Genomic DNA, 25,669 nt, shown 5'->3' with positions numbered 1-25,669 from the left:
GTACAAGACTTTGGCCAAGTCACTTAAGCTCTTTGAGATTCAGTATCTTAATTAATGAACTGGAGATAATAAAAATACCCATCTTATAGAATTGCTGAAGATTTAAATAAAATAAGAAAGGGGCTTTAGCATGGGCCTGGCATAAGAGAAATGCTTAATAATAATACACGATGTTAAATTTTTATGTAAATTTGCTGACTGCAACTTGGAATATATAGAAAAAAGCAGAACTAAAACCTATCAATAGTTTTACCACAAGAAGAAGAAAACCACAGTTTACATGTTGGAGTCTATCTTCCCAGTTTTCAGTCAATGAATAGTTTAGTTGGCATTTTCCCCCTTTTTGTATTCCAGTCATTTTGAATATGAAATTTAAATCCTAATTTTCAGTTAGTTAGCATAAGAATTCTTTCCATCTTATTGTGATTTCTTCAAAAATTTTTAGAGACTTCAATGCATTAAATTGAGTTGGCATATTATTATTTACTTAATCATTCTCCTATTGTTAGACATTTATATGGATTCCAGTTTTTCCCCTAAATAGCTCAGTAATAGACAAATCAATACATAAACGTTTTCCTTTATTTTGTATTATTTCTTTAGAACTGATTCCCAGAAATTAGATCACTGATGTAGGAGGTATGAACAGTTTGTGATCCTATAATAATTCTGAGGCCTGTGAAGGAGGGGATTCCATCTCCAGACTCCTCCCTACATGGCTTTCTTGCCTCTTCTCAAGATGATGAGGAGGAAGAAACAGAATATGATTAACCAGAGGTGTAGGCACTCACTGGTCGCCTTTGCAGTGCGCAGGTCATGGGGCAGAAAGAAATCTGGAGATGGGCATCTGCCTTTTTTTCCTGCTAACTTGTTGAATGTAGTCAGAAGGAAAAGTTGGCCCAGAGCACGAACTGCTGGAGGAAGCCTGGACACTCCTTTTGCTCCTTTCTCTTCCCCATAGAAGGCAGGCCTGGGTGCCTCATTGGCCTGGGCTCCTTGAGAACTGAGGGATAGATGTGGCTTTTTTTGTCCAGGTCTCTTCTTCTGAGACTGCATCTCATACAGCATGGGTGAATGTGCATGGTGCCATCTTTCCCTGCAAGATGGCCTGCCCAAGGCTCAGGTGTGGGGAGAGGGCTGCCCGAGGGGTCCAGTGGCAACTGGACATTTTCATGTGCAGAATTCTGCTTTGAGGGTGCCCTTGGGTGTTGCCTCCTTTGGGTACTGTCTAGGGAAGTTTCTTCTTTTGTAAGCTGGAGATTAATAAAAAGTCTCAGGTAGGATTCAGCAGCTTTCATTATCTCTGGCTCCATTGTCCTGGGTGGTTAGTGAAAGAAAAGTTGGTAAATATTTAACAACTGGCTTAGTTAACAACTTGCTCTCCAGGTAAAAAAGACAGAAAGAAAGAAAGAAAAAAAAGGCCCTGATTTATAGTGTTTGAAGATTTCCATGGGCTTTAGAGCGAATGCTTCTACCAGGACTGATTTCAAGGTCCAACTACTTAATCAGTTTACAAAATTCTCGACCTTTAGCAATAGGCTCCTGCAAGCAAAAGGAAGCCCTTTCTAGCACACTAAGAGTGAAAAACCATGGATGGGATGATTCACTCCTTTCATCACCATGTGGGAAGAGCAGGGGCACAGGAAATGATCTCTGCAAGGCTGGGAACCACAGAAACCAACGCCTGCAGGGTTCTCTCTGCAAACCAACCTCTTTTTTTTCCTGCTACAGATCCATTCTCTCCATGTTTCAAGAGACATGGCTGCAGGCAGCTTCCAGGGCTACATCCTCACTGATTCACAGCCAGAGAAAAAGGAAGCCTTCAGAGCTGGTGTGAGTAATCCCAGAGAAGTCTGGTCAATCTTTACTCGTGCATCACTTTCCCCTTGGAGCAGAAGGGAGGCGCCCTGGCTGCGGATGGTAAGGTCTGTTGGATGGGGGAAGGAAGAAGTGTGGCCAGACCAAACCAATACTTCCCCTTACACTGATCGTCTGGGTACCACAAGGACACTGTTCCCATTTCTACTAGTCTCCAAAGTGGCTGAATCAATGACAGCACGGAGGAGCTATTTCACATTACATATTTTGGCATTATATTTCATAGCTATTTCACATTACATATTTTGGCATTTTATTTTATAGCTTAAAGGAAAAAAACTCAGCTAATTTTCTAGGTAAAAAAGTAACCCGTTGGTATTTTAAGTGCTTCTTCTTTTTTTTTTTTTTTTTTTTTTTTAAGGAGCAAGTGGGTTAGCAATATGCTATGTGTTAAATAATCATTATTTCCCCTTCTGTGAATTATGTTCATGTCTTTTGCTCACTTATCTTCTGGAGCTGGAAGTTAGTTTTTAATTTCTTTGCTCAGCAAGTATTTACTCGTCTGCTGTACTAGGCCAAGCATCTGTAGACACAGGAAATAAGGTAGTAAATAAAACAGACAGGTTTCCCATTTTCAGAGTACTTACTCTCTATTTGTATGGATTTTAAAAATAATAATATACTATCATTTTTGTCATATGTACAACAAATAATTTTTCTATATGCTTTCTGTCATCTTTAATAGAGTAGTTACACATTTTTATGTAGTAAAGTCTGATCTAGTTTCCCCCTTTTTTTTTTTTTTTGTGGTACTGGGGATTGAATGCAGAAGTGCTTTACCACTGAACTACATTCCCCAGCCCTTTTTATTTTTTATTTTGAGACAGGGTCTCACCAAATTGCTTAGGTCCTCACTAAGTTGCTGAGATTGGCCTTGAACTTGTGATCCTCCTGCCCCAGACTTCTGAGTCACTGGGATTTACTTTCCCCTTTTAGCAAAACCTTTTTCCTCATCCTTATAGATTACATTTCCCCACCAACAATTTAAGAGATGGTTTATTTTATTTATTTCCTGTTTTCCTTGGCATGACACTTGTACATTCAATTATTTCATTAATTTGTAATTTAGCACAGTGTGTAGCATAAGCAAAGCATTTGCATTGGTTATTTCTCCAAACATTTAACGCTTTCGGCAGCCTTGTCCTCTCCTTTGATCTGGGTAGATGCCAACAGGCAGAACTGAGATCAAAGGAGACATGAGAAGAGGTTTGTTTGGGTTTGCAGGAGGGCAACCGTTATGGCTCCACTTAGGGAATTCGGTATGGGAAATGATAAGGATTGGGTTTGCCTGGAGTATGGAGTCCAAATAGTGTAGTGATTCTTAACCAAGGTGGGATTCTTAACCAAGTGATTCTTAACCTGTTGAATGGGGAGCTTTAAGAGCTGGGACAGAGGTTCATCTATTTTTAAAGCTCCTGTAATCCCAGCAACTCATGAAACTGAGGCAGGAGAACCATAGTTTGAGGCCAGTCTCAGCAATTTAGCAAGACTCTGACTCAAAATAAAAATAAAATGGGATGGGAATGTAGCTTGGTGGTAAAGTGCCCCTGGGTTCAATCCCCAGTATATAACAAAAAGCTTCCCAGGCACCACTGAAACAGGAAATTATGGGAGATAAAGCTTGTTAGAAAAGGAGGGGAGCAGATGGAGAGAGGCATCAAGGCCAAGGTGAACTTAGCTACAGGTTCAGGGGGCCTCTGAGGGCCTCAGAGAGTGGATGTGGATCCAGGCAGTTAGACTTCAATCCCAGTTTTAGCCCTTACAAACTGTTTTCTGGGCAGATTGCTTGTTCTCTCCCATTTCCTCTTCTTAAATTTTTTCCTTCCTTCCTTCCTTCCTTCCTTCCTTCCTTCCTTCCTTCCTTCCTTCCTTCCTTCCTTCCTTCCTTCCTCCCTCCCTCCCTCCCTCCTTCCCTCTCTCTCTCTCTCTCTCTCTCTCTCTCTCTCTCTCTCTCTCTCTCTCTCTCTCTCTCTTTCTTTTTGTTGTTGTTGGGTCTTAAACTTAAAAATATTTACTTAACAGGGTTGTGATGAGCCAGTGGGAAACCAAGAATAAACGCCTGGCCCAGCACTTGCCACCTGCATGAATTCTCCCCTCTTCTCCAGTGAGCCTCTGGTCCATGCCAGCCCTGCCTCTTCGCTGCTTTTGTGATCAATGCACACAAGATATTTTCAGAGAAAACATGCCAACACATGCTGAGATGAGAAATGCAGAGAGTTGAGTTGTCCTTGAGTCCCAGAGGCCTCAAAAAGCTTCAAAGAGGCTGCACATTTTCAAAGAGGGATGCTTCTGCCTTCGAGAAACAGTGAGAAGCTCAACATTTGCACAGGACTTCCTACAGGAACTCGTTGCTTGGCAAAGGCAAAGCCTGGCTCCATTACGGCGCACCTCAGCTCAGCCACAAACATAATCCCAGCCCTGGGGCTGCCTAACCTGTGAACCAAGGGCAGCTGTTTTGAAAATAACACAGCCACAGTCCTTTTTATAAAAGAAAATTCCTCAAGCAGAGATTCTCCCTTCTTGAGGGTGGAGAATAGCATTCCTCTTGAAAGATGCAGCTGCTTTACCTTCATGTCACTGATATCCATTCTGCGATTTGACAAATACTTATTGATATCTCCTCTGTTTGACAAGTACTTTGGAACTGGCCTCTACATGGGTATCATTTAAGATTGATTTTCATGCTGCTTTGTATTATAAAGTGACACCAAATATTTATTTTGGGATTAGGAGCTATCGATATTCCTCAGAGGCTACCCCCACAAGAGGCAGTGTGGATGGGAGAAGGGAGAGGGAACTCAGAATCAGACACATGTGGTCTGGCTCTTGATGGATATAGCTGTGTGACTTTAGGCGGACAGCTAAGACACTCTGGGCCTCAGTCTTACTTTTCTCTAAATGAGAACATCTTTCTTACTTGAAAGTCAATGATCTCTTCCTCAAAGAGCACCTTTCAGTTGGGTCGGGTGGAGGCAAGAGTTCACTTATCCTGGCACACAGGAATTGGCACAGTACCTGATGGTAGAGAGAGAGAGACAGTCCAGCCAGCCCAACCCAAGAGGGTGTGTTTGGGAACGAGCATTAATGTTGAGTTGGAAGAAAAGAGCTTCTGTGTGGCACATCGATCACACTCCAAAAGTCCAGGTTTTAGGATAAGGGTTTTGGTAGGCCCTGGATGATGGTGGGGCTTGAACTTCTGGAAATGAATGAAAGTCTCCTATCAATAGAGTTCTTGTCTGCTTGTCCTTCACTGGACATCAGAGAAAATAGCCAAGAGAAAGATGGCATTTTTCTTGCTTGAAGAAAGAACAAAGGGACCTGGGCTTATTTAAACAAGAGCAGCTTAAGTGAAAAAGTAACACCTTCTTTTCTACTGTGAGAAAACTACAAAATTATCCTCTGTCACCAAAGAGTCCCCTTTCTAAAAGACCTGAAGTTTCCTGGCTGGCAGAGCTCAGAGGGGGACTCATCAGTGACTCACAGTCTCTCCTGCACGCTGGATGAGTCTCCTGAATTACAGGGACATGGCTGCTGGGTTGAAGCTTCCTGGAGAGCTCTTGCGCCTCTCTCCGCTCTCCCCTCCTAGGCAGACACCTTTCAGAGGCTCATCTCATCTGAGTTTTGAACAAGAGGCACCTCGTCCTGGTCACTGTGTCCCAGGTGATATTCCAAAGCTGATGAGCAGTCTGGGCCCAGAGACCAGGAACTCTCCCTGCCCCTGCTAGACATGGACCTATAAAACCAAGGGGCCCCAGGAACAGATCAGAAGTTACAGTCTAAACTCCTAGATGTCCTATCTTTTTGAAGATTGAGGAATCCAACCAAAGGGCTATTAAATGGCATTTACCCACAATTGTGTTATCACTTTAAGACCTAAGGATTTTTAGAGCAGAAGGCTAATATAAGGAAACAAGTCTCTGATGCAGGTGAACTTCAAGGATAACCAGATGTTAAAGGTTAGGGATGCTGACCTGTGCAGGACAGTGAGCCCCAGTTCTTCAAGCAGTTGCTAGTTACTGGCTCTTACTAGGTTTCAGGTCTTGTGCCGAGTATTGGGTGTTGGCACGGTGCTGCAAGAGAGATAGAGATACAAATCGATAATGACAATGACCATGGTAACAGCCATAGGTGCGGAGAGCTAGGTGCCAGGCATTGGGCTCATTTATTCTTTTATCCGATAAATTGCAGGGGCTCCTCAGAGCACTTGCTGAATGAACTGCTCACAGACAGTTGCGCACCTCCTTTCCTTTCCGGGGTAACAGCGCAGAATTTGCTTTTGCTTTTTTCTCGGCCAGGAGGTTCTTCTGCATATTTGTTGGGTTGGCTGCCCGTCTTCCTTCAGGTCTTTACTCACACGTCGCCTCGGTGAGGTCTCCCTGACCTGCACTTCAGTCCCATCCCCCCTGGGCCTCCTACCCCCACTTTCTCCCCAGCCCCAGCACTTGGTGCTACCCAGCACACTGTATTGGACTCAAGACTGTTGTCTGGGCTCCGCTAACCTCAGAGATCCATGAGGACAGGACTTTGGACCACTTTGCTCACTCCTTAGCCCCTTGTATAGGTCACATGCTTGAATTTGTCCAGGGTATGAAATGAATCAAAGAAATACTATCTTAGTGTCAATGACATGCCCCGCCGAACAATGCATGGTAAGGTAGCAAAGCGAACAAGTAGACAAGGTGTTGCCACCTAGAGACCCGGGACCTGGTAGAGATAAGACATTAAGCTAATTATGCTTTCCATTCTCTGGAAAGAGAACACTCTGGATGCTTGAATTTGTCTTTTGCTGAAGTGTCACTACTACCCCAGGACGTGGGTACCCTAATTCCCAGCTTTAGATCCTATCTTTGCTTGTTCTGTGGCTGCAAATATCCACATAGGCTCTGAATTACAGAAGGACTGGACTTACTTAGATAACTGTATATGCAACTTGTAGTTCTGATGGGTTTTTGGATAATCATTACTTTTCATGAATCCTGTGACGTGTTCATGCTACTTTACAAAGAGGAAACTGAGGCCTACAGAAATTAGGTAACTTAACCAGTGCCACATACAAGTCTTCCAGGTAGGATCAAAGCCAATCTGTATGCTTACCACTCTTCCTCATTCTGAGGAACTGGATGGTGCAGGGATTAACTAGGGGAGGGAGAGGTCATCAGGAACTAAACTTCATCAGGGTCATCAGGGAAGAACACCTTGAACAAAGAACAAAGGTAGGGCAGGGAGCCATAGGCCTAGGAGAGGCGCCGCACCTCCAACCCCACCTGGCTCCCACATCTGGTATCGTGGTTTGATTCTAATGAGGAGATACGGCAGATTTTACACAAGGCATGGGCAGGATGAAAATCTTGTCTGGGAAGTAGGGACCTACACTTGCCTCTCCATCTCCACACACCTTCTGGTGTTTTGGGTTACATTAGCAACATGTATTTATACTGTTATCTGAGCCTCTCATAAAATGCTGCATTTTTTACCAGATACCTCTTGTACTCAACTTGCAAAGTTTTGAGAGTTTCTCAGCCTCCCCTTGGGAACCCTGACAGAGTGGTGCAGAGAATCAGCATAGCATTCTGTCACCTACTGTCATATCCATCCTTCCCCCGCCCCCAAATTCACACTGAAGTCCTCTAGTACTTCATACTGTGATTGCATGTGGAGACAGTCTTTAAAGAAGTGATTCGGTTACAAAGAGCCTGTTAAGGTGAGCCCTGAGCCAACTTGACTGCTGTCCTTACAAGAAGAGGAACTTTGGACACCTAGGGAGACATAAGGGGGTGCACTTCTACAGAGCAGAGATCATGTGAAGGCACAGCAAGGTGACCATTTACAAGGCAGGGAAAGAGACCTCAGAAGAAACTAAACCTGTTGACCTCTTGATTTTGGACTTCTGGCCTCCAGAAATGTGAGAAAATGAATATCTGTTGTTCCAGCTGAGTGCTCACTTGGTAGTATTTTGTTATGGAAGCTTGAGAAAAAAGAATACACCACCCACCCATTTGTCCATCTGTCCATCCGTCTGTCCATCCAGCCAGCCATCATATATTGAATGCCTCCTGCTATCCAGGCACACTGCCTTGCACTGGAGATAAAAAGGGAACAGATCACAGTCTTTTGTCCTGAGATTTCTGTGGGATGACAGTAAGTAAATAGACATTTAGAATGGTGAGTTCTGTACCTAGGAGCTGGAGGCGTAGCAGGGATGGTACCTTGGGAGTAAAGGCAGGAAAAAGATCAAGGAAGCTGAGTTCCTAAAAGGAGCGTAAATCAGGGCAACTGCAGGGAAGCTGGGTCTGGCTAAACCTAGAGGAGGAAGGGATTGGGGAGAGCAATGAGGCTAGAGAGAGAAGAGAAGCCAGATTGGGGGGGATTTTTAAAAAATGTCACGCTCAGGCAGTGGTTCTTATAACTCTGTCTGCCTATAGCACACCTAAGGAATGAGACACGTCCACCCCTAGCACTGTAAGAGGAGCCATTGCAAAGGTGAACTGCTGTAGGGAGGATGGGGTGTGGCCCTTCCCCTCCTGTCCCAGTTGGAGATTCCTAATGCTCATCATTTCTGGGGTTCATCTGAAGGCTGAGTGGCCTGGGTCAGCTACTTACCCTCCAGGCCCTCTCTCCTTAGCTGTCTACGTTTGTGTGCTACCTCAGAGAGTGAGTTTTAGGCTCAGTCGCCTGGATTCTAGCCTGGTGTGCAATTCTCAAGTGGGCAAGTGGTCGCCTGTCATAGGAGCTGGATCTGCACTCTGTGGGGCCTCCATCAGAGATTCACGGAGGTGAGAGGGAGTAGTGGAGGTAACGCTCCTGGCAGTGCCTGGCATTTGGCAAACCATCAGTCAATGCTAAAGATCACAGGGCATGTGCTATCGAAGCTCCCTTTCTGCCCAGCGGTGGCAGCGATCATCCTGCTGGTAGTCATAGCTGTTACGGTCATCACTGCCACCACTGTCACCATCCCATCACCCCCGTCTTGCCACTGCATCACCCCACCATTGCCACCATCATCATGGCCATTGTCGTCTTTCCCTGCCCCGGATCATAGTGCTGGAGTTCTTGGAGGCCATTTCTCACTGAGTTCCTTCCATCTGCTGTTCTCCTCGAGGGTGTCTTATGTAAGGGCAGGTCCTATGCAGTCAGAGTTTAATAATGTGATATTTGTTACATTTACTGAGTACCTACTATATGCTAGGCATTGTTCTAGGCACTGGGGATAAAAAATGGAACTAAATAAGGCTCCCATTCATGGAAATTACTTTAATAAGAAAAAAAAGAAAGACAGTAAAAATTAAATTAGCATGGCAGAGAAAAACAAATACTAAGAGAAAATAACCTGGAACGGTAGTTTCCAGGTTGGGCAGGATGGACAAGGTGGCATTTGATTTGAGGAAGTAAAGAGTCTTGTAATTACCTGGGGTAAAGTTGCCAATCACAGGGAACAGAATTCCAATGCTCTGAGGTAGGAAAATTCCTGACATGTCGAGGAGCAACAAGGACGTCCCAGTGGCTGGATGGCAGTGAGCAAGGGGGTGTAACAGGGTGAGGTAAGAGGTAGCAGGGGACAGAACATGGGAACAGAGAGGTCACTGTAAAAAATCCAAGACAGAAAGCCATCAGAGGGTTTTGGATAGAGGGATGACATGAATTGACTTACATTTTAATGAAGATATTCTCGCCTTTGTGCTGAAAATGGACAACAGGGCAGCAAGTACTTGAGCAGGGAGGCCAGGTGGGAGGTTATTTCAATCATCCCTACGTCCGTGAGTTGCCGCCGGTGGCTCACATCAGTGGGTAACTCACCGCGGAGGTCACTGGAAGTGGGAGGTGCTGAACTCAATTAGAAGCTAAAGCCAACATAATTTGCTGATACAGTGCATTGACTATGGGAGAGGGGTGAGAGAAAGGGATGGTACTAGTTCTCCAAAACCAAACCATGAAGTCCCCCACCTCGGATCCATACTGTTTGGAGAGCATTCGGACTCATGTTGGCCTCTGCCAGTCTTGGCAACCTAGAAGAGGCGACCTAGAAGAGGTCACAGAAGAGGCGACCGCTATGCAGGGGGATCTCTATTTATGCATTCTAACTGAAATGTAGAAACCAAGAGGGCTGTGGGCTTACAAAGCTTGACCCTGTCGTCCACAGTCCGTGCTGTCCAAGGGTGTTGTGAGGCACACTGGTGCAAGTTGGAAGCCTGAAGAGATGATTCTGGTTCCTCCTCTGCTTTGACCACATTCCTGACCATCCAATCTACTCTAGGGAGGAAGAGGAGGAAAAGGGAAGAAGAAACTCCCCTAAATGTGTGCTGTGCTGACTCAGAAAAGGGGAGAGCAGAATGGAAATCTCCAAGAGCCACTGGGCCCCCTTGCTGCCCTAGAAGACATTCCCACCACCACTGGGCAGCCTCCTCCTCTGGGTGTAACCAAACACCACGGTGGAGCCCTACTTAGAGGAAAACACTGCCTGCCTTTTTTAGTTAAACACATCAGAGCCTGTGGTTTGTAAGCCACATATGGGGCTGGAGTTCCAAGAAATAAGGATGAAAGAAAATCCTTGAAGTCTAGACACAGAAGCTCTGTGAAGTTATACTTGTCCCTGGTGACTCTGTGGATTGTTAGCTACCTTTTCCTCACGGAGCCTCGCTATGTGCCTAGTATCATATGGCGTTTCTCATTTAATCCTCATGACAACCTGGAGAAGTAGTTCTTATTACTCTCATCTCTGAAGCTGCTGAGGGTGCACTCTGCAGTCCATTGTGGAGCTGAGTCTGAACCCAGGTGGGTTTGTTCTAGAGCTATGTCTTGACCACCATACTCTCTGCCCCCCAGAGGAAAAGGGTCAGAGCGAAACATTGAAGGTTATAGTAGTACCCTCTCCCTACCCTCTATTCTTCTAGTGCTGGGTAGAAGCAAAAGCTGAGAACGCTTCCATTCTCCAGAATCTCTGGCCTGCAGTCGGTCAACTGAAAAAAAAAAACCTAAGTATCACTGAACTATTCTTGATATTGGATGACTATTTTCTCTAAGAAATAGGTTTACATAAATAATAAAATCTTTAGAGATGCATTTTACAGAAGGGGTGACCCTGAAACTCAGGAGGTTAAGTACACTTCCCAAGGTCACACTGGTGGCAGAGCAAAGGCTCAAAAAGCAGGGCTCCTGCCTCCCGGGCCAGCATTTGGCTGGGCCCCAGCAAGCTGCTCTGCATTATCACTGTCTCTGCCCCTGACACAGATGACTGCTTGAAGGAGGATGATCTCTTTTGTGTACCAGACAGTCCAAGCACAACTCAAACACAGCTGGACAGTTTTTAAAGCAAGTTCTTCTGAGAACCTTCTAATCTGCTGGTTTTTCTGTTTTCCAATGCCATCTCTGTGCCCCACAGGTAGAGTCCTGTGCCCTGTGGAACCAAGTCTTCTACTATAGTTCCTGGAATTCACTGGCTGTGGGAATGGTCCTCTGTCTGGGGCAGATGATTATGTTACAGCAGGTTCTGCTGGAGAATCTGCTGTAATTTACTCTGGCCTCCCACACTAATAGTGACTCTTGTACAGCCCTCTGCAATCTGGACCCGCTCTACTAGCTCATCTCTATATGCAGCACACACCCTTCATGCAGAGACAGGTGTCCTGGACTCACCCCATTCTGCCACAGAAATATCCTCCTGCTCTCCTATGCAAATCCATTCTTCAAGGCGTTTCAGCCTCAGAAGGACTTCCCCACCTACAGCCCAATGGTTTGCTATCCAAGATTGCTTTAGATTTCTATTCTCAACCTTGTGTTAGCCCTTAGCATGTTTGTGTGTATTTCTTCAAGTGCAGTGCAGGCTTCTTGAGGGCAGGAACATATCTGTTTACACCTTTGCTAGAGAATTTTAAAAGCATCTTATGTGAGATCCAAAGAGAAACCTAAACAATGGTGCTTCCTACAAGGAGAGGAGACTTGAGTTTAGAGACATAGTGGGACCTCAAGTTATCTTGAAAGAACACATAGAATGCCTTGTTCCAATTATTTGCTAAGTCTCATGAGAGGTATCAAGTTGTGTTACAGGGAAAGCAGTGGCATTTGAACTTGGCTTTAAGAACAGGAAATGCTTTCTTTTTAAATAGATCAGGAGCAGGGTATAGGTAAGAAATGCTTTTCCCAGCACACAGCCAGGCACACACCAGAGACCAGGTAGAGGAGGTAGGGGGAGGGAAGTCCTGTCCTGTCCCAGCACCAACTAGCTTGAGGGTGGACAAGCTGCTTAACTTCCCTGGGCCCCAGTTTCCTTCCCATTTGGAGGAGATTAAACCACAGTCTTGGGAAGAAGCAGATCTGTAACCTTGAGCCAATCGGTTAGAGTGAGGGGGCCTGTCTGTTTCCTTCCTATAAAATGGGTAAAGTAATTGCTACCTTCCAGCGCTTTTATGAGGTTTTAAGAACGCAAGTAAGTTGCTGAACACGGAGCCTGGCATGTTTTTTTCTTCTTCTACAAACCCTGATCCGTGTTCCGGTCAGTGTGGCTGCGGCTGACTTCCAGGCACCGGCCCTAAGCCTGTCCAAAGTAGGGGCTGTGGAAGACCGTGTGACCCTCAAAGGAACAGTCAAGAGGGCTTGGGCAAAGCGCTGTCCACGCGGGCTGGCCGGGCGAACACGGACGATCAATCGCGCGTTCCCTTGAACAGCTTTACCTCGGTCCAAGAGTCTTCACTACTTCTTACCCACACGCCTCCGACCCACTGGATGGAGACAGCCCCGGGGCCTCGGCCTTCAAACCCAAGGGGAGAGGCAAGGCCCAACCCCGTGGAGGCCTGGGTCCGCAGCTCCGGACGGGAAGGCGCGGGGGTCCGCTCCGGGCCTCCCTCCCACCCGGGCTCCACTTCCTCCCTCCGCCCCGGCCGGGAGGGGAGGGGGCTCGCGCCCGGCCCACTGCGCAGGGTCCTCGCGGCTCGCCGGCGCCGCCCGGCCTCCCCGCCCGGCCGCCCACCGCGGCCGCCCCAGCGCCGCCGCCAGCCGGAGCCGGGGGCGACGCGCCCTCCTCCCCGCGCCCGCCCGCCGCGGCTGCCTTAGCGCCGCCCCGCGGAGCCTCCGCCCGCCGGCCCACGCCCCCGGCCCGCAGGCCCGCTCGGCCTGCCCGGCCCGCCCTCGCTGGGGTCGTGGCGGCGGGAGGAGGGGCCGCGGCGGCCCGGCGTGCGTGGCAGGCTCTCCCGGCTCGGCTCGCGCGGCCTCCCTTCCCGGGAGGCGGGGTCGGCGCCGCGGCGGCGGAGGCAGGCCCCCTCCTCCCTCCTCCTCGGCCGGCCTCCTTCCTCGGCCGCCCGCGCTCTCGGCCGCTCCGACGCCAGCAGCGCCCGCGTGCCGCCCGCCCGGCCCCCGGGGAGCCCGAGCAAGTTTCCGGGCCGCGCGCCCCTCGCTCGCCTCGCCGCCCGCGGCCCCCGCCGCCGCCGCCGCGCCGCCATGCCCTCGGCCAAACAAAGGGGCTCCAAGGGCGGCCACGGCGCCGCGAGCCCCGCGGAGAAGGGCGCCCACCCGTCGGGCGGCGCGGATGACGTGGCGAAGAAGCCGCCGCCGGCGCCGCAGCAGCAGCCGCCGCCGCCCGCGCCGCACCCGCAGCAGCACCCGCCGCAGCACCCGCAGAACCAGGCGCACGGCAAGGGCGGCCACCGCGGCGGCGGCAGGTCCTCGGCCGCCGCCGCCGCCGCCTCGTCCTCGGCGTCCTGCTCGCGCAGGCTCGGCCGCGCGCTCAACTTTCTCTTCTACCTCGCCCTGGTGGCGGCGGCCGCCTTCTCGGGCTGGTGTGTCCACCACGTCCTGGAGGAGGTCCAGCAGGTCCGGCGCAGCCACCAGGACTTCTCCCGGCAGCGGGAGGAGCTGGGCCAGGGCTTGCAGAGCGTCGAGCAGAAGGTGGGTGCCCGGCCCCCGCCGCCCCAGCCGCCCCCAGCCGCGCCCGGTGCCCGCCCGGCCGGCCCCCAGCCCCGCCTGCCCCTGCCCCGCGGGCCCCGCGGACACCCCGACCCGGCCCCGGTGCCTAGGCGGCCCCAGAACCTCTTTGTTAATGGCCGCGGAGGAACGGGCCCGAGGGCTGGACCGCGGGGAGGATGGCGGGGCCAGCGGGGAGGGTGGGCCACGGGCCTGTCACAGGACATTAGCGGTGACCTGTAAGGAAGCCGGCGGCCCTGGGGAGCCCATTCTTTTTGGATTAGGAACCGCTGAATGGGCAGAGTTGCCTGCAAAGGAGGTTGGAAAGGAAGCCAGCGCATCCCTGGAAGCCTCCGCAAGGCCGCACCTCTGCTCTGCCGGCGGGCGACCTCCGAGCCGGTGACCGTGGACCCAGAGCCCGCGAAGGAAAAGCCAGTATTGTTAGTCATTTGCGAAGTTCAGATGGAATATCCTCTGTCTTTAGGTCACTTGTTCTTTATTGGGCCAGCGTGCTCTTGTGGGCCTTTGAAATAGCCTACTTCAGCTTTAGAGGGATGGGAAGGCCAAAAATACTAGGTCATAAGGGAGAACAGGACGTCTAGCCACATCTGTGTGGCGTTGGGAGGGCCTACCTACATCCTTCCTAATTCTTAGGGCAGCTGGAGGAGGGAGGGCTGCTGGTTCACACTCCATTTTCCAGTCCAGAAAATTGAGGTTTAGAGAGAGACAGTGAATTGACGCACACCCCAGGTGGTGAGGGCAGAGTGCACGGGAAAGTCTGGCCACTGTCCAGTTAAGGGTTCCCAGGGGCCTGTTTCAGGTGTGGATGGACCCAGGTCCCAAGGCAAAGTTGCTCAGCTCCCATCCTTCCCGGGTTTTTCCAGACCAAGTGTAACCCCTTCCATTGAATTCTCCCTCCTCCATACTCCACCTGTGTCACTGCTGAATGGAAAATTGGTTGCAGGACCGAAACAAAAAATCCCGCCACTTCTGAGCCCGGAACCACTGCCTCCTTTTCCCAGCATGCTGCCTGTCCTGCCAAGTCTCTCTACTTTTGTTGAGTGTGCAGGATAGGAATTTCCTCTTAAGACCGGCAGAGCAACTGGAATGAGTCAGCCTGCTAAATGCTGCAGGCTAAGGGAGGTGACTTTTATAAGGGAATTAAGTAGGCAGTGCTGCTTTGCCTATCCTGAATGTCACATCATCCTTATAAAGTAGACATCCTGCTGGTGTCTAATCACTAGCCCGGTTCTTTTCTTTCAGCCACCCACGTGCTAATCAATCATAATATTTATTGAAGTCTGGTAGTCATATAGCTCTGTTCTGTCCCTGTGGAAGAGCAAAAGACGAATCATATTTGTGAAGCAGCACACAGGTGGCACTTAGGGTCACTTCTGTGCAGGTTGGGAGTTGTGGAATTTCCCTGGGCCTGTGTCTGGGGTAGAGCCAGCCATCTAGTTGGTGATGGCTGAATGTTCAGAGAAGGAATGTGAAGAACTCACAGGCATGGAACAATCTTGAACATGTTTAAGGGACAGGAGGTGGCTACCCTGCCGTGGCAGAGTAGCATTTTAGAAATAATTAGGGGATGTTGGAAGTTGAGGCCTACATGGTGACGTCTTGAGTCCAGGTTGAAGAAATAGGGCCTTATTCCCTGTGTTTCCTCCTTGTCTCTCCCTTAGTCCCTTCTTCCTGATTCTCGCCCCTTCTCCGTCACAGGTATGTGCAGAACATTTTTTGGACCTCAGTTACCCATCCACACAATGAGAGGAAGGCTCCATCCAGATTTTTAAGAATTCTCTGGCTCTAAGACTGAGGACATAGTGACCACCTTTCTTTTCATGTAGTAGTATAATTAAGCTATTGATCAGTGCCTTGCATTTATTGTGCACTTACATGTAAGGCTCTGTGCTAAACACCTGAAAATGTCTTTGACCTCACAGCAACTCCAAGAGGTGAATGCTGTTACCAGTCTTACCAATCCCATTTCCCAGGTGAGGAAAAGTGAGGAGCTACGAAACCAGGTAGTGACATAGCTAGCAAGCAGCAGGGCTAGATTCACACTGCAGTCTAACCACTGAGCTGTTTATTTCTTTATATTTCCCTGGCCTTGCCTGGTATGTCATAGATGCTCAGTATGCTCAGTGCACTTGTTAGCATTTTTGTGTGGCCACTTCTGCCTGCATCTTTCCTGTGGCCAGTAAGGAAGTTGTTTTGCACTGAGGAGCCAGTACTGCTTGGTTCTCTGACAACCAAAGTTTGAATCCCTGTATAACTCTTGAGTCTCTGTGGGGAGCGAGCTTTGGTCCTTGGCAGGGAAATGCACTTAGAGTAGTAGTATTCATAATTAGTAGTTCCTGTGGGCCAGGCATTCCATTAAGTGCTTTTTGGCCACAATTGCAGTTCTCCAAGCCATCTGAGGCAGATAGCATTTAGCACCATTTCACAGATGGGCCAGTTAAGCCAGGACTCAATGTGTTACTTGTTCCAGTTGTACGTGGACTGGTTGTATAACATGCCAGGTCACAGCTTAAGTGGTGGATCTGGGACTGGAGTAGGAGTTGGGTGCCTACCTGGTGTCTCTTGTTCTCCAAAAGTTCATCAGTGTGGAAAACTGTCCCAGATCACCTGAATGGGCACAGCACAGGCAGCAAGGCTGACCTGTCCTTACCAGAAAATTTAGGCACAGTTGCGTCCAGGGCTTTAGGAAAGGTTGGCAGTTTAGTTCTAGACCCTCAGAAGAGCCCGTTTTGCCCTGGCACAGCCAGGGTGGCAAAAAGTGATTGCAGGAGTAACCTAGGCTGTTGAGAACAGTTTATGAAAGGAGAAGCTGTTTGTGGGAGAGTCAGTTTTCTGGCTCTGATCTTGGTTTTCTCATTTGATTCTGTACGAGGAAGCAGGGCTCTGGGTGTTGGCAGCCTCTTTTTCCAGGCACTCAGTGCTCTTTGAACACCTCTCTGCCTGAGCATGTCATAGTGCTTAAGAGCGGATGTTCTGGGACTTTGATGATGTTCGACCTACCACTCACACTGGCAGTTAGCATGCATAGTAAGTGCCCCACTGAATGTGGGCCGTTACTAACAACAGTCCCTCCACCCCAGCTCCCAGCCCAGCGAGGCTTCCTGAGGGCAGGGATCCAGGCCTAGCCTTTATGTTATCTCTGGCTTCTTACCCAGTGCTCACCACTTAGTGGGCATCCAACATATGTTGGGAGAACAGACACATCTAATACTTATTGATTAATATGCACATAAAGATGAACAACTCACAATATCCTCAGTGTGGGGACACTGGTCTTTTTAGTGTTGGGGGGTGATTGGTTTTATCCATAATTTCTAATCTAATTCCCTTTCTAACCACTTGTAAAGAGCCAGCCCAGGTTAGGGGTGACATTCAGGGATCAGGGAATGGAGCAGCCCTTCATCAGGCTTTGCTCTGAATTCATGCTTTGGATCATTCAGATAGCACTGGGTGTTCGCCTGCCCCGTGGCCAGTGCTGTGCTCACACAGCACACACCTCTATTTTGAGTCCTGTGCTTAGAACAGGCAGGTACTATGATTCAATAACCTAGTTTCAGAGTTTAGCTCTCTCTAGTACCTTCCCAAAGTGTCCTTTATGACTCAGGTTGCATTTGGTGGGGCAGAGAAATTGGCTTGCATCCTGGAGGCCCTGAGAACCTTACTCTGCTATCTGAAAATGACAGACTGACTCTAGAAGAAAGACTTTTAGAGAGACCTGTTGTCTAAAAGATGAGGAACCTGGGACTTGGAAAGCAGTGTGACTGTGCTCGGAGTGGTTACTGTTGTGGCTGGAGCTGGCACCCAGGCGTCCTGTTGTGTTTCCCACTAGTCTTCCTTCTGGCATCCGGCTGAGGAGAGTGCTGGGGACCTCCAGGACTTCTGAGTAGGGGCACAGCAGGAGTGAAGACAACTGCCACCTACGGGGCCTTCGCTGTGTGTTAGGCAAGGCTACGCACTTTACTTAGATGAACTTACCTAGCCCTCAGTCTCACTGTCCTGTGAGTTGGGTACTGGTTTTGTTCCCCTCTTGCAGCTGTGGAAACCAAGGCACAGCTAGGCTAGGTAGCATGCCCAAGATCCCACACAGGGAAGTGTCAAAGCTAGGACTTGAGCCAAGGCATTCTGGCTACAGAGTCCATGTTACTTTATTTTCTAACTTCTTATCATGGTAATGTTCAAGCATAAACAAAAGAAGAGGACAATATAATGAACCCCAGTTTCAATAATTATCAGTATTTTGCCATTCTTGTTTCATTTCACCACCTCCTCCCTCCCCTGTCTTTTGGTTGGAGTTAGAGCAGTCTGACCCCAACCCCTCTGTGACCCTGTTGGGGGCCCACATGGCCTCTCTTCTCCAGATGTACTTAGTATTGGAAAATGGCCTGGTCGCCTGAGTGACTGTAGCATAGGCCAGAGGCTGGCCTGTCCTTACTCAGAAGATTGATCTGGAACAGGTGGGTCTAGGGCTTCAGAACATGTTGACAATTTAGCTCTAGTCCCTCAGAAGAGCCCATGTTGCCCTGGCAGACCCAGGGGATAGGACATCAGAAACTAATTTTAAATTGAATCCCTGGGAGACATTAGTTCACCCAAGGTTTTTTAGGATTTACTTCTAACAAGTAAGAGTTTCTTTCCTTTTATTCCCTTCTCTTCCTTGTTTGTTTTAAACAAACACAGGATATGGCACCTAACAATATTAATAGTGATTCACGCCCCCCCACCCCCATGCTCGGGATAGAACCTAGAAACCTAGAGCCCTGTATATGCTGGGCAAGACTCTACCACTGAGCTACACCCCCAGCTGCGAGATTCTGGAATATCATACTAGACAATAGTCGGGTTTCCCTGATTCTCCCCCAGACTGCCTTTTTGCAGTTGGTTTGAGTCAGGATCCATATAAGATGCACATATTTGTGCATCTTTGAAAATATCTTGAACTTCTTTTAATGGATAATAAAGTGCCGTTCATTTGTTGAGTGTTGACCAGGGTCATTCATCCTGCAGAATTTTCTACATTGTGGATTTGGCTGGTCCCATTGTGGCATGTCCTGAGAACTGGTGGTTAGAGCTAGGGACTTGAGTCAGATTTGTTCTTTCTTTCCCTTTTTTCTTTTTCTTCCTTCTCTCTCTCCCCCTCTCTCTTTTTTAACGAAGCATTATAGATGGCACCAAATGCTGTACCAGGATAATGCCTCCTAGGTTATTAATCATCCTACAGCCTCATTAGTATATTAAAGCAGTTCCCCTGGGCAATTCTCAGGTCAGGCCTCATTCAGGATAGAACTTTTTAAGAAGGAACATGTAGAGGCCAACAGAATCCCAGTGTGTTCACAAAACCAGAGCATACTGGGGGATCAGTTTATCCCTTTGTCAGTGGTCTGAAGATGGTGCTAGAGATCTCTGGGTTTCTGAGATTAAATGAGGCCCGTGGAGGACAATGACTTGTTTAGGGCCACATAGCTGAAAGTGATGAGTTAAGACCTGGATCATTGTCTTCTCTTCAGCTCAGAGTCTCTCTGTGTCTCAGCTTCTTTCCTACAAAAACTTGAAACTCTTCCAGTTGAAGCAGGTAGAAATTCCGCCCCACGTGGCTTAGGGAAAGAATTGACTGGCTATAACTGCAAGTTCAAGAGTGGATTCCTTCAGGTATAGCTGTATCCAGGGGTTCAAATGATGTCTGCAGAACTTGATCTCTCCATTTCTCAGCTGTGCTGGCTTGATTCCTAGACAGACATTCCATGTGCTGGTCTAAGCAGCTCCAGGCCTACCTGATCCTGTGACGAGAGATCCCCGCTGGGAAAGTTTACTTCCCCTGTAGTTTTAACAGAAGTCCTGGATTTGCCTCATTGGCTTGTCTTAGCACATGTACCCATGCTTGGCTAGTTAGCATGACTCTGAGTGGCTGGAAAGTGCCCATTGTTCAGGCCAGAGTAATAAGCCATCCCTGGGGCTATTGGAGGCGGTCCTAAGTTTGTTCCCCACAACTGCAGGGGTTACATATGGGAAGAGGGTTCTTCAAAGGAGCACTGTAGTGTTATTCTGGAAGAGAAGGGACCAGTCTGGAGGCTGGGCAGACTGAAAACAACAAAGTAGTTGTACCTATAAGACTCACTGACTCTTTTCTACAGCTAATGTCTGGATTTTGGCTACAGGTACAGTCTCTGCAAGCCACATTTGGGGCGTTCGAGTCTATCCTGAGAAGCTCCCAACATAAGCAAGACCTCACAGAGAAAGCAGTGAAACAGGGGGAGAGTGAGATCAACCGGATTGGTGAAGTTCTGCAAAAACTCCAAAACGAGATTCTCAAGGACCTCTCCGACGGCATTCACGTAGTGAAGGATGCCCGTGAGCGCGACTTCACATCCTTGGAGAACACCGTGGAGGAAAGGCTGACGGAACTCACCAAGTCCATCAATGACAACATCGCCATCTTCACCGAGGTCCAGAAGAGGAGTCAAAAGGAAATAAATGATGTGAAGGCAAAGGTTGCCTCTCTGGAAGAATCCGAGGGGTACAAGCAGGACCTGAGAGTGCTAAAGGATGCAGTGAAGGAGATACAGACCTCTGAGAAGTCCAGGGAGAGGGACATCGAGGCCCTGAGAAGCTCCCTGCAGACCATGGAGTCTGATGTCTACACAGAGGTCCGGGAGCTGGTGAGCCTCAAGCAGGAGCAGCAGGCGTTCAAGGAGGCAGCCGACTCAGAGCGCCTGGCCCTGCAGGCCCTCACCAAGAAGCTGCTGGAGTCCGAGGAGTCCACCGCCCGTCTCCCAGAGGAGATCAGGAGGCTGGAGGCGGAGGTGCACCAGCTGAAGGCTGAGTCCCACAGGCTGGAGGAAGAGGGACCCTCTAGCACCCCTGACGCCTTAGATGCGCTCCAGAAAAAGAGTCAGGGTCTGGACTCCAGGCTCCAGAACTTAGAGGACGAAGTCCACTCCGTGCAAGTGGCTTCTGCACGCCAGAGCGATAGCCTGGAATCCCTCCTGTTCAAGAGCCAGGAGTACGAGCAGCGCCTGGCCGTGCTGCAGGGCCGCCTGGAAGGCCTGGGGTCGTCCTCTGAGGCAGACAAGGACAGCCTGGCCGGCACGGTGAGGAGCCTGGGGGAGGCCCAGCTGGCACTCTACGGCGATGTGGAGGAGCTCAAGAGGAGCGTGGGCGAGCTCCCCAGCACCGTGGAGTCGCTGCAGAAGGTGCAAGCACAGGTGCACAGGCTGCTCAGCCAGGACCAAGCCCAGGCTGCCCATCTGCCCTCTCAGGACTTCCTGGACAGACTTTCTTCTCTGGACAACCTGAAATCCTCAGTGAGCCAAGTGGAGTCGGACTTGAAAATGCTCAGGACTGCCGTGGACAGTTTGGTCGCGTACTCAGTCAAAATCGAAACCAACGAGAACAACTTGGAGTCAGCCAAGGGTCTGCTAGATGACCTGAGAAATGATCTGGATAGCTTGTTTGTGAAAGTTGAAAAGATTCACGAAAAAATTTAAGTGAATTTTGTGCGCGGGGCACGGATCGATAGTCCATTTTCTCATGACCAAAAAAATGTGTCGTTTCCTCCTACATGCCCTCCCCCAGGTTTTGTCCTCCCCTGAAGAGCAGTGGACACCACCTGAACACCAAGGTGTTGCATTTCTGTGCCCAGTTAATTTATTTGCAATTATTACCACACACCATTGGTTTCTTAAGTTCTCTGCTTCTGCTTTTGATTGGTTTCCTGAAGGCCCAGCCCCTATGCATGAGGTGGCTTTTAGAAGGGATGTGTCTAGTGTCAGAAAAATGACAGTGGCTTCAATCAAGGATTAACAGAAGCAGATTAACCTTCAAAAACCCTGTCTGGCTGGCAGATTTCAAGTTAAAAAAAAAAAAAAAAAAAAAAAAAGCAGGGGGCACTTTTCTTTCTAATTGTCTTTAAGAAAAATTACTTTTTAAAAAATACTTCTGGCCGAAGTTTTCATGAGATCTCTCTCACTTGTCTTCCACCTACAGCTGGTTAAAACTCACAGATGTAAGCTCTGAGTCAGGAGAGAGTGAAGCCCATCTTCATTTTGAAAGAATCGGTTACTTGAGGGTTGCCTTTCCCGTGTGGGTGTCTTTTCCAATCCTGAACCATCTAGTGATATCAAAGGTAACTATGCAAAGAATCAGATGGTTCTGGACACACAAGCACACCACGCAGAGTCCCTGGTGCCTGTCTGTCTCTGGTGGCCTACCTGTGTCCACACTCGGGTGGGTGACCAAATAATGCATAGGTTTAGAGTTCCAGGAAAGAGTCTTGGGGTCTTTCAGGAAATGTGTTGAGAGCTGTCCACAAAGTGGTGGGGTGTCTCCCTGGGGGATGTAGGCCAGGTCTTTTTATTTTAACACGACGTCCTGAGGAGGTCTGCGGTGGGAGCAGACCCCATCTGTCGGTGGGGAGCGAGTGCACGGCATTTCTATAATTGTTTGCTGTACCCCTTCCCCTTGAGCTGTACTGTTCTTAAATGGCTGTCTTGCCCTTCCAAAAGAAAAAAAAGAAAGAAAAAAAAAGCCGAAAAGTAAAAGTTTAAAAAAAAAAAAAAAAAAAAAAAGGTTTGTTTAGTTTACTGTGAAATGAACTGTATGGCTTCTTTACAGTATTTTTAATTCTTAATAAACACTTGAGCTTTGTTATGATTTTTTTCCAGAGTGGTTGCTTTCTGAGAATTTAGTAATTGTGATATAGTCTATTTGCATGTGTATTCAGGAGTAGAAAACAGGTAAGTTTTCAATTTTGAGAATTTTCTGTTTTCAATTCTGAAATCAAGATAGCCTCACTGAACCAGAGACATCCTTTTGTTGGACTCTTCACTGGTTCGTTTATAGGTTATTGCTTGTCTCCAACTCTGCTGGTTTCAGCAGAGGATCTCAACCTGCTTACTATTAAAATCTTCGGGAGAGTCGGTTCCCAGGAATTTGGATTGAAAGGCACCAGCATTCTGACTTGCATCCAGGGTGGAGAACCACTGTCTGAGACTATCCTTTGGCCCAAAATATACTGGGGCATATTTCTTTCTATCCCTGGGCTACCATCTACCAACCACCTAAAGATAACACGCTGTTTATGAGTCCCTCTGAGCAGGTGAGGTGCTGAACACTGTGTAGGCTCCTTCCTCCTTAGAATTTCTGGGGTAGGCAGGATCGTTCCCCATTCCACAGATAACAGTTGTATTTCAGTTTGATTCATGTGTCCGCTCACTTATTCATGCACTTGACCAACAATTGGGCCCATAGCCAGACATTCTGCTGAGCAGTGAATTAAAGGTGCATGGGACAGGATTCTGTCGTCAAAGGTCTTATGGCTCAGTTGTGACAGTTGTGTAAATAGTGTCATAAGGAATTACAGGGCTATAGCCAGGAATAATGAGGTTGGTGGCAGTGGCTGTGGCGGTGGCTCTGCCGGGGTTGGGCTAGAGGTGGTTAGAACAGGTTTGCAAAGGACTGTGGGAAATGCCTTGGAATGCTTCTGTGAATGATGACGGGGACTTGGGAAATGTGAGGTTGTACTGCCCTTTGAAGAAAAGGCAGATTTAACTGCAGTCCAGCAAGAGGATCTGCAGTGAGACCCCTCAGCAGGAATGTCAGCATATTGGTGATGGTGCTAGTGGTGGAGATGGTGGGCAGGGAGGTGATGGTGAGGAAGATGGTGGTGGAGATGATTGACTGTACCTCAAGGGTGAGGTTGTGCTGGTGAATGAGGTGGTGGGTGAAGTGGGTTAGCCCCAGGGCTCATGCACGTGCAGCCATACTGGAAGTTAAAAGACAAGGTACTTCTGTGCCGCCTGGTGTGTAGCTGCTGCCCTGAGTGCCCCTCTCTGAACTGCTAGACCTTGTCACAGTCCAGTAACCAATAGGTTAATAATCCTGGCAAGCAGGGACCCTTAGAAGACTTTTCCCAGCCTTAGGGCCAGCACTTGTCCTAATGTGTGAGCATCCATGCTTTATCAGGGGTTAGATATTTTGAAATCATTCTTTGTGAGCTCAGTAATTACGTATGTGTATGCGTGTGAGGTTGGTTTAAGGAAATGACTGCATAAAGAGGTGGAGAAGTTTGAGCCTGTCCTAAAAGGTAAGCAGGACTGTCAAGAAGGCAGGCCATATTTCCTGGCCAGCAGAGCTGGGGGCCCAAGGGTTATTCTCATAGCTAGGACAGGGGGAGCAGAGGTGGGCACTGAGCCTCCTGAGGTCCACCTGCCCCCATCTTGCTTTTCTCCAATCCTGCCTACAGATTGGAGGGCCACTGGGGCCAGGACCTGAAGGCCTGTTGTCATTCTCAAGAGTTTGGATTTTGCTCTCTGATGATGAGAAATCACCAAAGGGTTTTAAGCAGGGTGGGGAGTAACCATGCTCTGAACTGGATTTTAGACTGGAGGACATCAAGACGAGTGGACACTGGGAGACCTAGGGCTTGAACAAAGGGCCGGAGGGAGAGTGTTGCAGAGGAATTTCAGAGCCAGTGTGTCAGATGCTACAGAGTGCACACGGGCTGAGGGAGGGAGAGGAGACTCAGTGGCTGTCCTGGATTGAGAGAGAGGGTGTAAGAGGGCAACTCGTGGGAGGCCCAGGTCTGGACCTCAGTTAGGAAGCCTGCCTTCAGAATTACTCATCCGTATTCACTTTTAAATTAAGGAAGCAGAAGAAATTGCCCAAAGAATATAAAGGAGATGTAAAGCAAAGAAATTCTTGAGAGAATGATCAGAGAGGGAGGAAGGAAAGCAATGGAGGAATCAGAAGTGGAGTAAATTTCCAGAGGGAATTTGCTCTGTGGTCACAATCAGTGTAGTTCTGATAGTTAACCAGCTTTTACTAGGTAATAAATCCTTACATTAAAATTTACCTAATCAAATTACTAATTTGACTTGCTTCCTGGCTGGATCCTGACTCAGAAGGCTTTCAATGGGTGAAGCATGTTTTGAAAAACCACTATGCCTGACCCTCATGGTTTCCAGCAATATGTGTGCCACATCTGATACGGCTCAGGGCCTGGCCTGGAGGAAATGCTTAAGAAATCGAGGGACCTTGGGTGACTTTGCAGAACTGACTCCTTGAAGATTGGTCCTTCCTTCCTATCACCTTACCTGCTGTGAGGGCAGCCACTGCTGCGCCTTGGTCAGGATTGTAGCCCAGTGTTTTGGGCTTTCTCAGGTCTCTGGTCAGACCTTGCTATGGCCACAGTGTGATGTCAAGCCAGGGCATCTTTTAATTTCTATGTCTCATTTTCCTCATCTGCAAAATGGCGAATTGTCCAGACCAGTGGTTCTCAATGTTTAACTTCTTAACAGTCACCTAGAAACTGAGTGAAAACAGATTGCTGGACCTCACTCCTCATGAGATTCCAGTTCAGTAGATCTGGGTGGGGTGAGGGGGACCTATCCAAAAATATTCATTTCTAACAAGTTCCAGATAAATCTGATACTGCTGGACTGGGGAGCACGGAGCCACTGGACTAGAAGATTCCTAAGACTAAAATTAGAGGGTAAGACAGACTCTATGTACCAGGTACCATTTGTTTTTATCTGGAGGGAAGAGGCAAGTAAGAGGCAGCTGTAGGCAGATAGCCTGAAAGGAAATATCAAATTTGCATTTAAGGAGTCCTGCCTTTTTGTTTTTAATTTTTAAAATTCTTTTTAGATTTTTTTTAATAACAAGGATCAGTATGAATGAGTATATCACGTGACTTTTTACTCCAACAAATGCTTGAATAAGGCAAAGTCATTTTGTAGACTTCTTGAATGTATGTTTGAGTAGTTTGCCATCAAGGCAACATTAATCCCCAAACCTCTGTGCTCAGCTCAGGCCTAACCTCCACTTATCCACTAATAATTGGATCCCTCCTTCCCACACATCTCACTTGGTTCCAGATGGAAGTCGC

General features: G+C 48.4%; 1 protein-coding gene and 1 long non-coding RNA gene across 6 annotated transcripts; one reads left to right on the top strand and one right to left on the bottom strand.

The window, feature by feature from the left end:
* Window positions 1–1,199: 1,199 nt before the first annotated feature.
* LOC306662872 lies at window positions 1,200–12,918 on the bottom strand. Of its 5 annotated transcripts, XR_013764291.1 has the most exons (7): window positions 9,992–12,918; window positions 9,549–9,683; window positions 7,871–7,957; window positions 5,850–5,948; window positions 4,796–4,893; window positions 2,322–2,401; window positions 1,200–1,317 (listed from the first exon to the last, which is right to left on the bottom strand). It is a non-coding gene; the product is annotated as an uncharacterized lncRNA (long non-coding RNA). The 5 variants fall into 5 exon arrangements; XR_013764292.1 differs by lacking the exons at window positions 2,322–2,401; window positions 4,796–4,893 and adding an exon at window positions 3,238–3,369 and having other exon boundaries at window positions 9,992–12,911; XR_013764294.1 differs by lacking the exon at window positions 4,796–4,893 and having other exon boundaries at window positions 9,992–12,900.
* Window positions 12,919–13,159: 241 nt separating this feature from the next.
* On the top strand, window positions 13,160–22,439 carry CKAP4 (cytoskeleton associated protein 4). Its single transcript, XM_079143072.1, has 2 exons — window positions 13,160–13,752; window positions 19,941–22,439. The coding sequence occupies exons 1-2, from the start codon at window positions 13,306–13,308 to the stop codon at window positions 21,267–21,269; spliced, it is 1,776 nt and encodes a 591-aa protein (XP_078999198.1). The 5' UTR covers window positions 13,160–13,305; the 3' UTR covers window positions 21,270–22,439.
* The last annotated feature ends 3,230 nt before the right edge of the window (window positions 22,440–25,669 follow it).

Source organism: Sciurus vulgaris (genome assembly GCF_902686455.1).
Source record: "Sciurus vulgaris genome assembly, chromosome: 5".
Taxonomy (NCBI): Eukaryota; Metazoa; Chordata; class Mammalia; order Rodentia; family Sciuridae; genus Sciurus; species Sciurus vulgaris.
The sequence above is the reverse complement of the archived record's forward strand: the minus strand, read 5'-3'. Positions and strand labels throughout refer to the sequence as shown.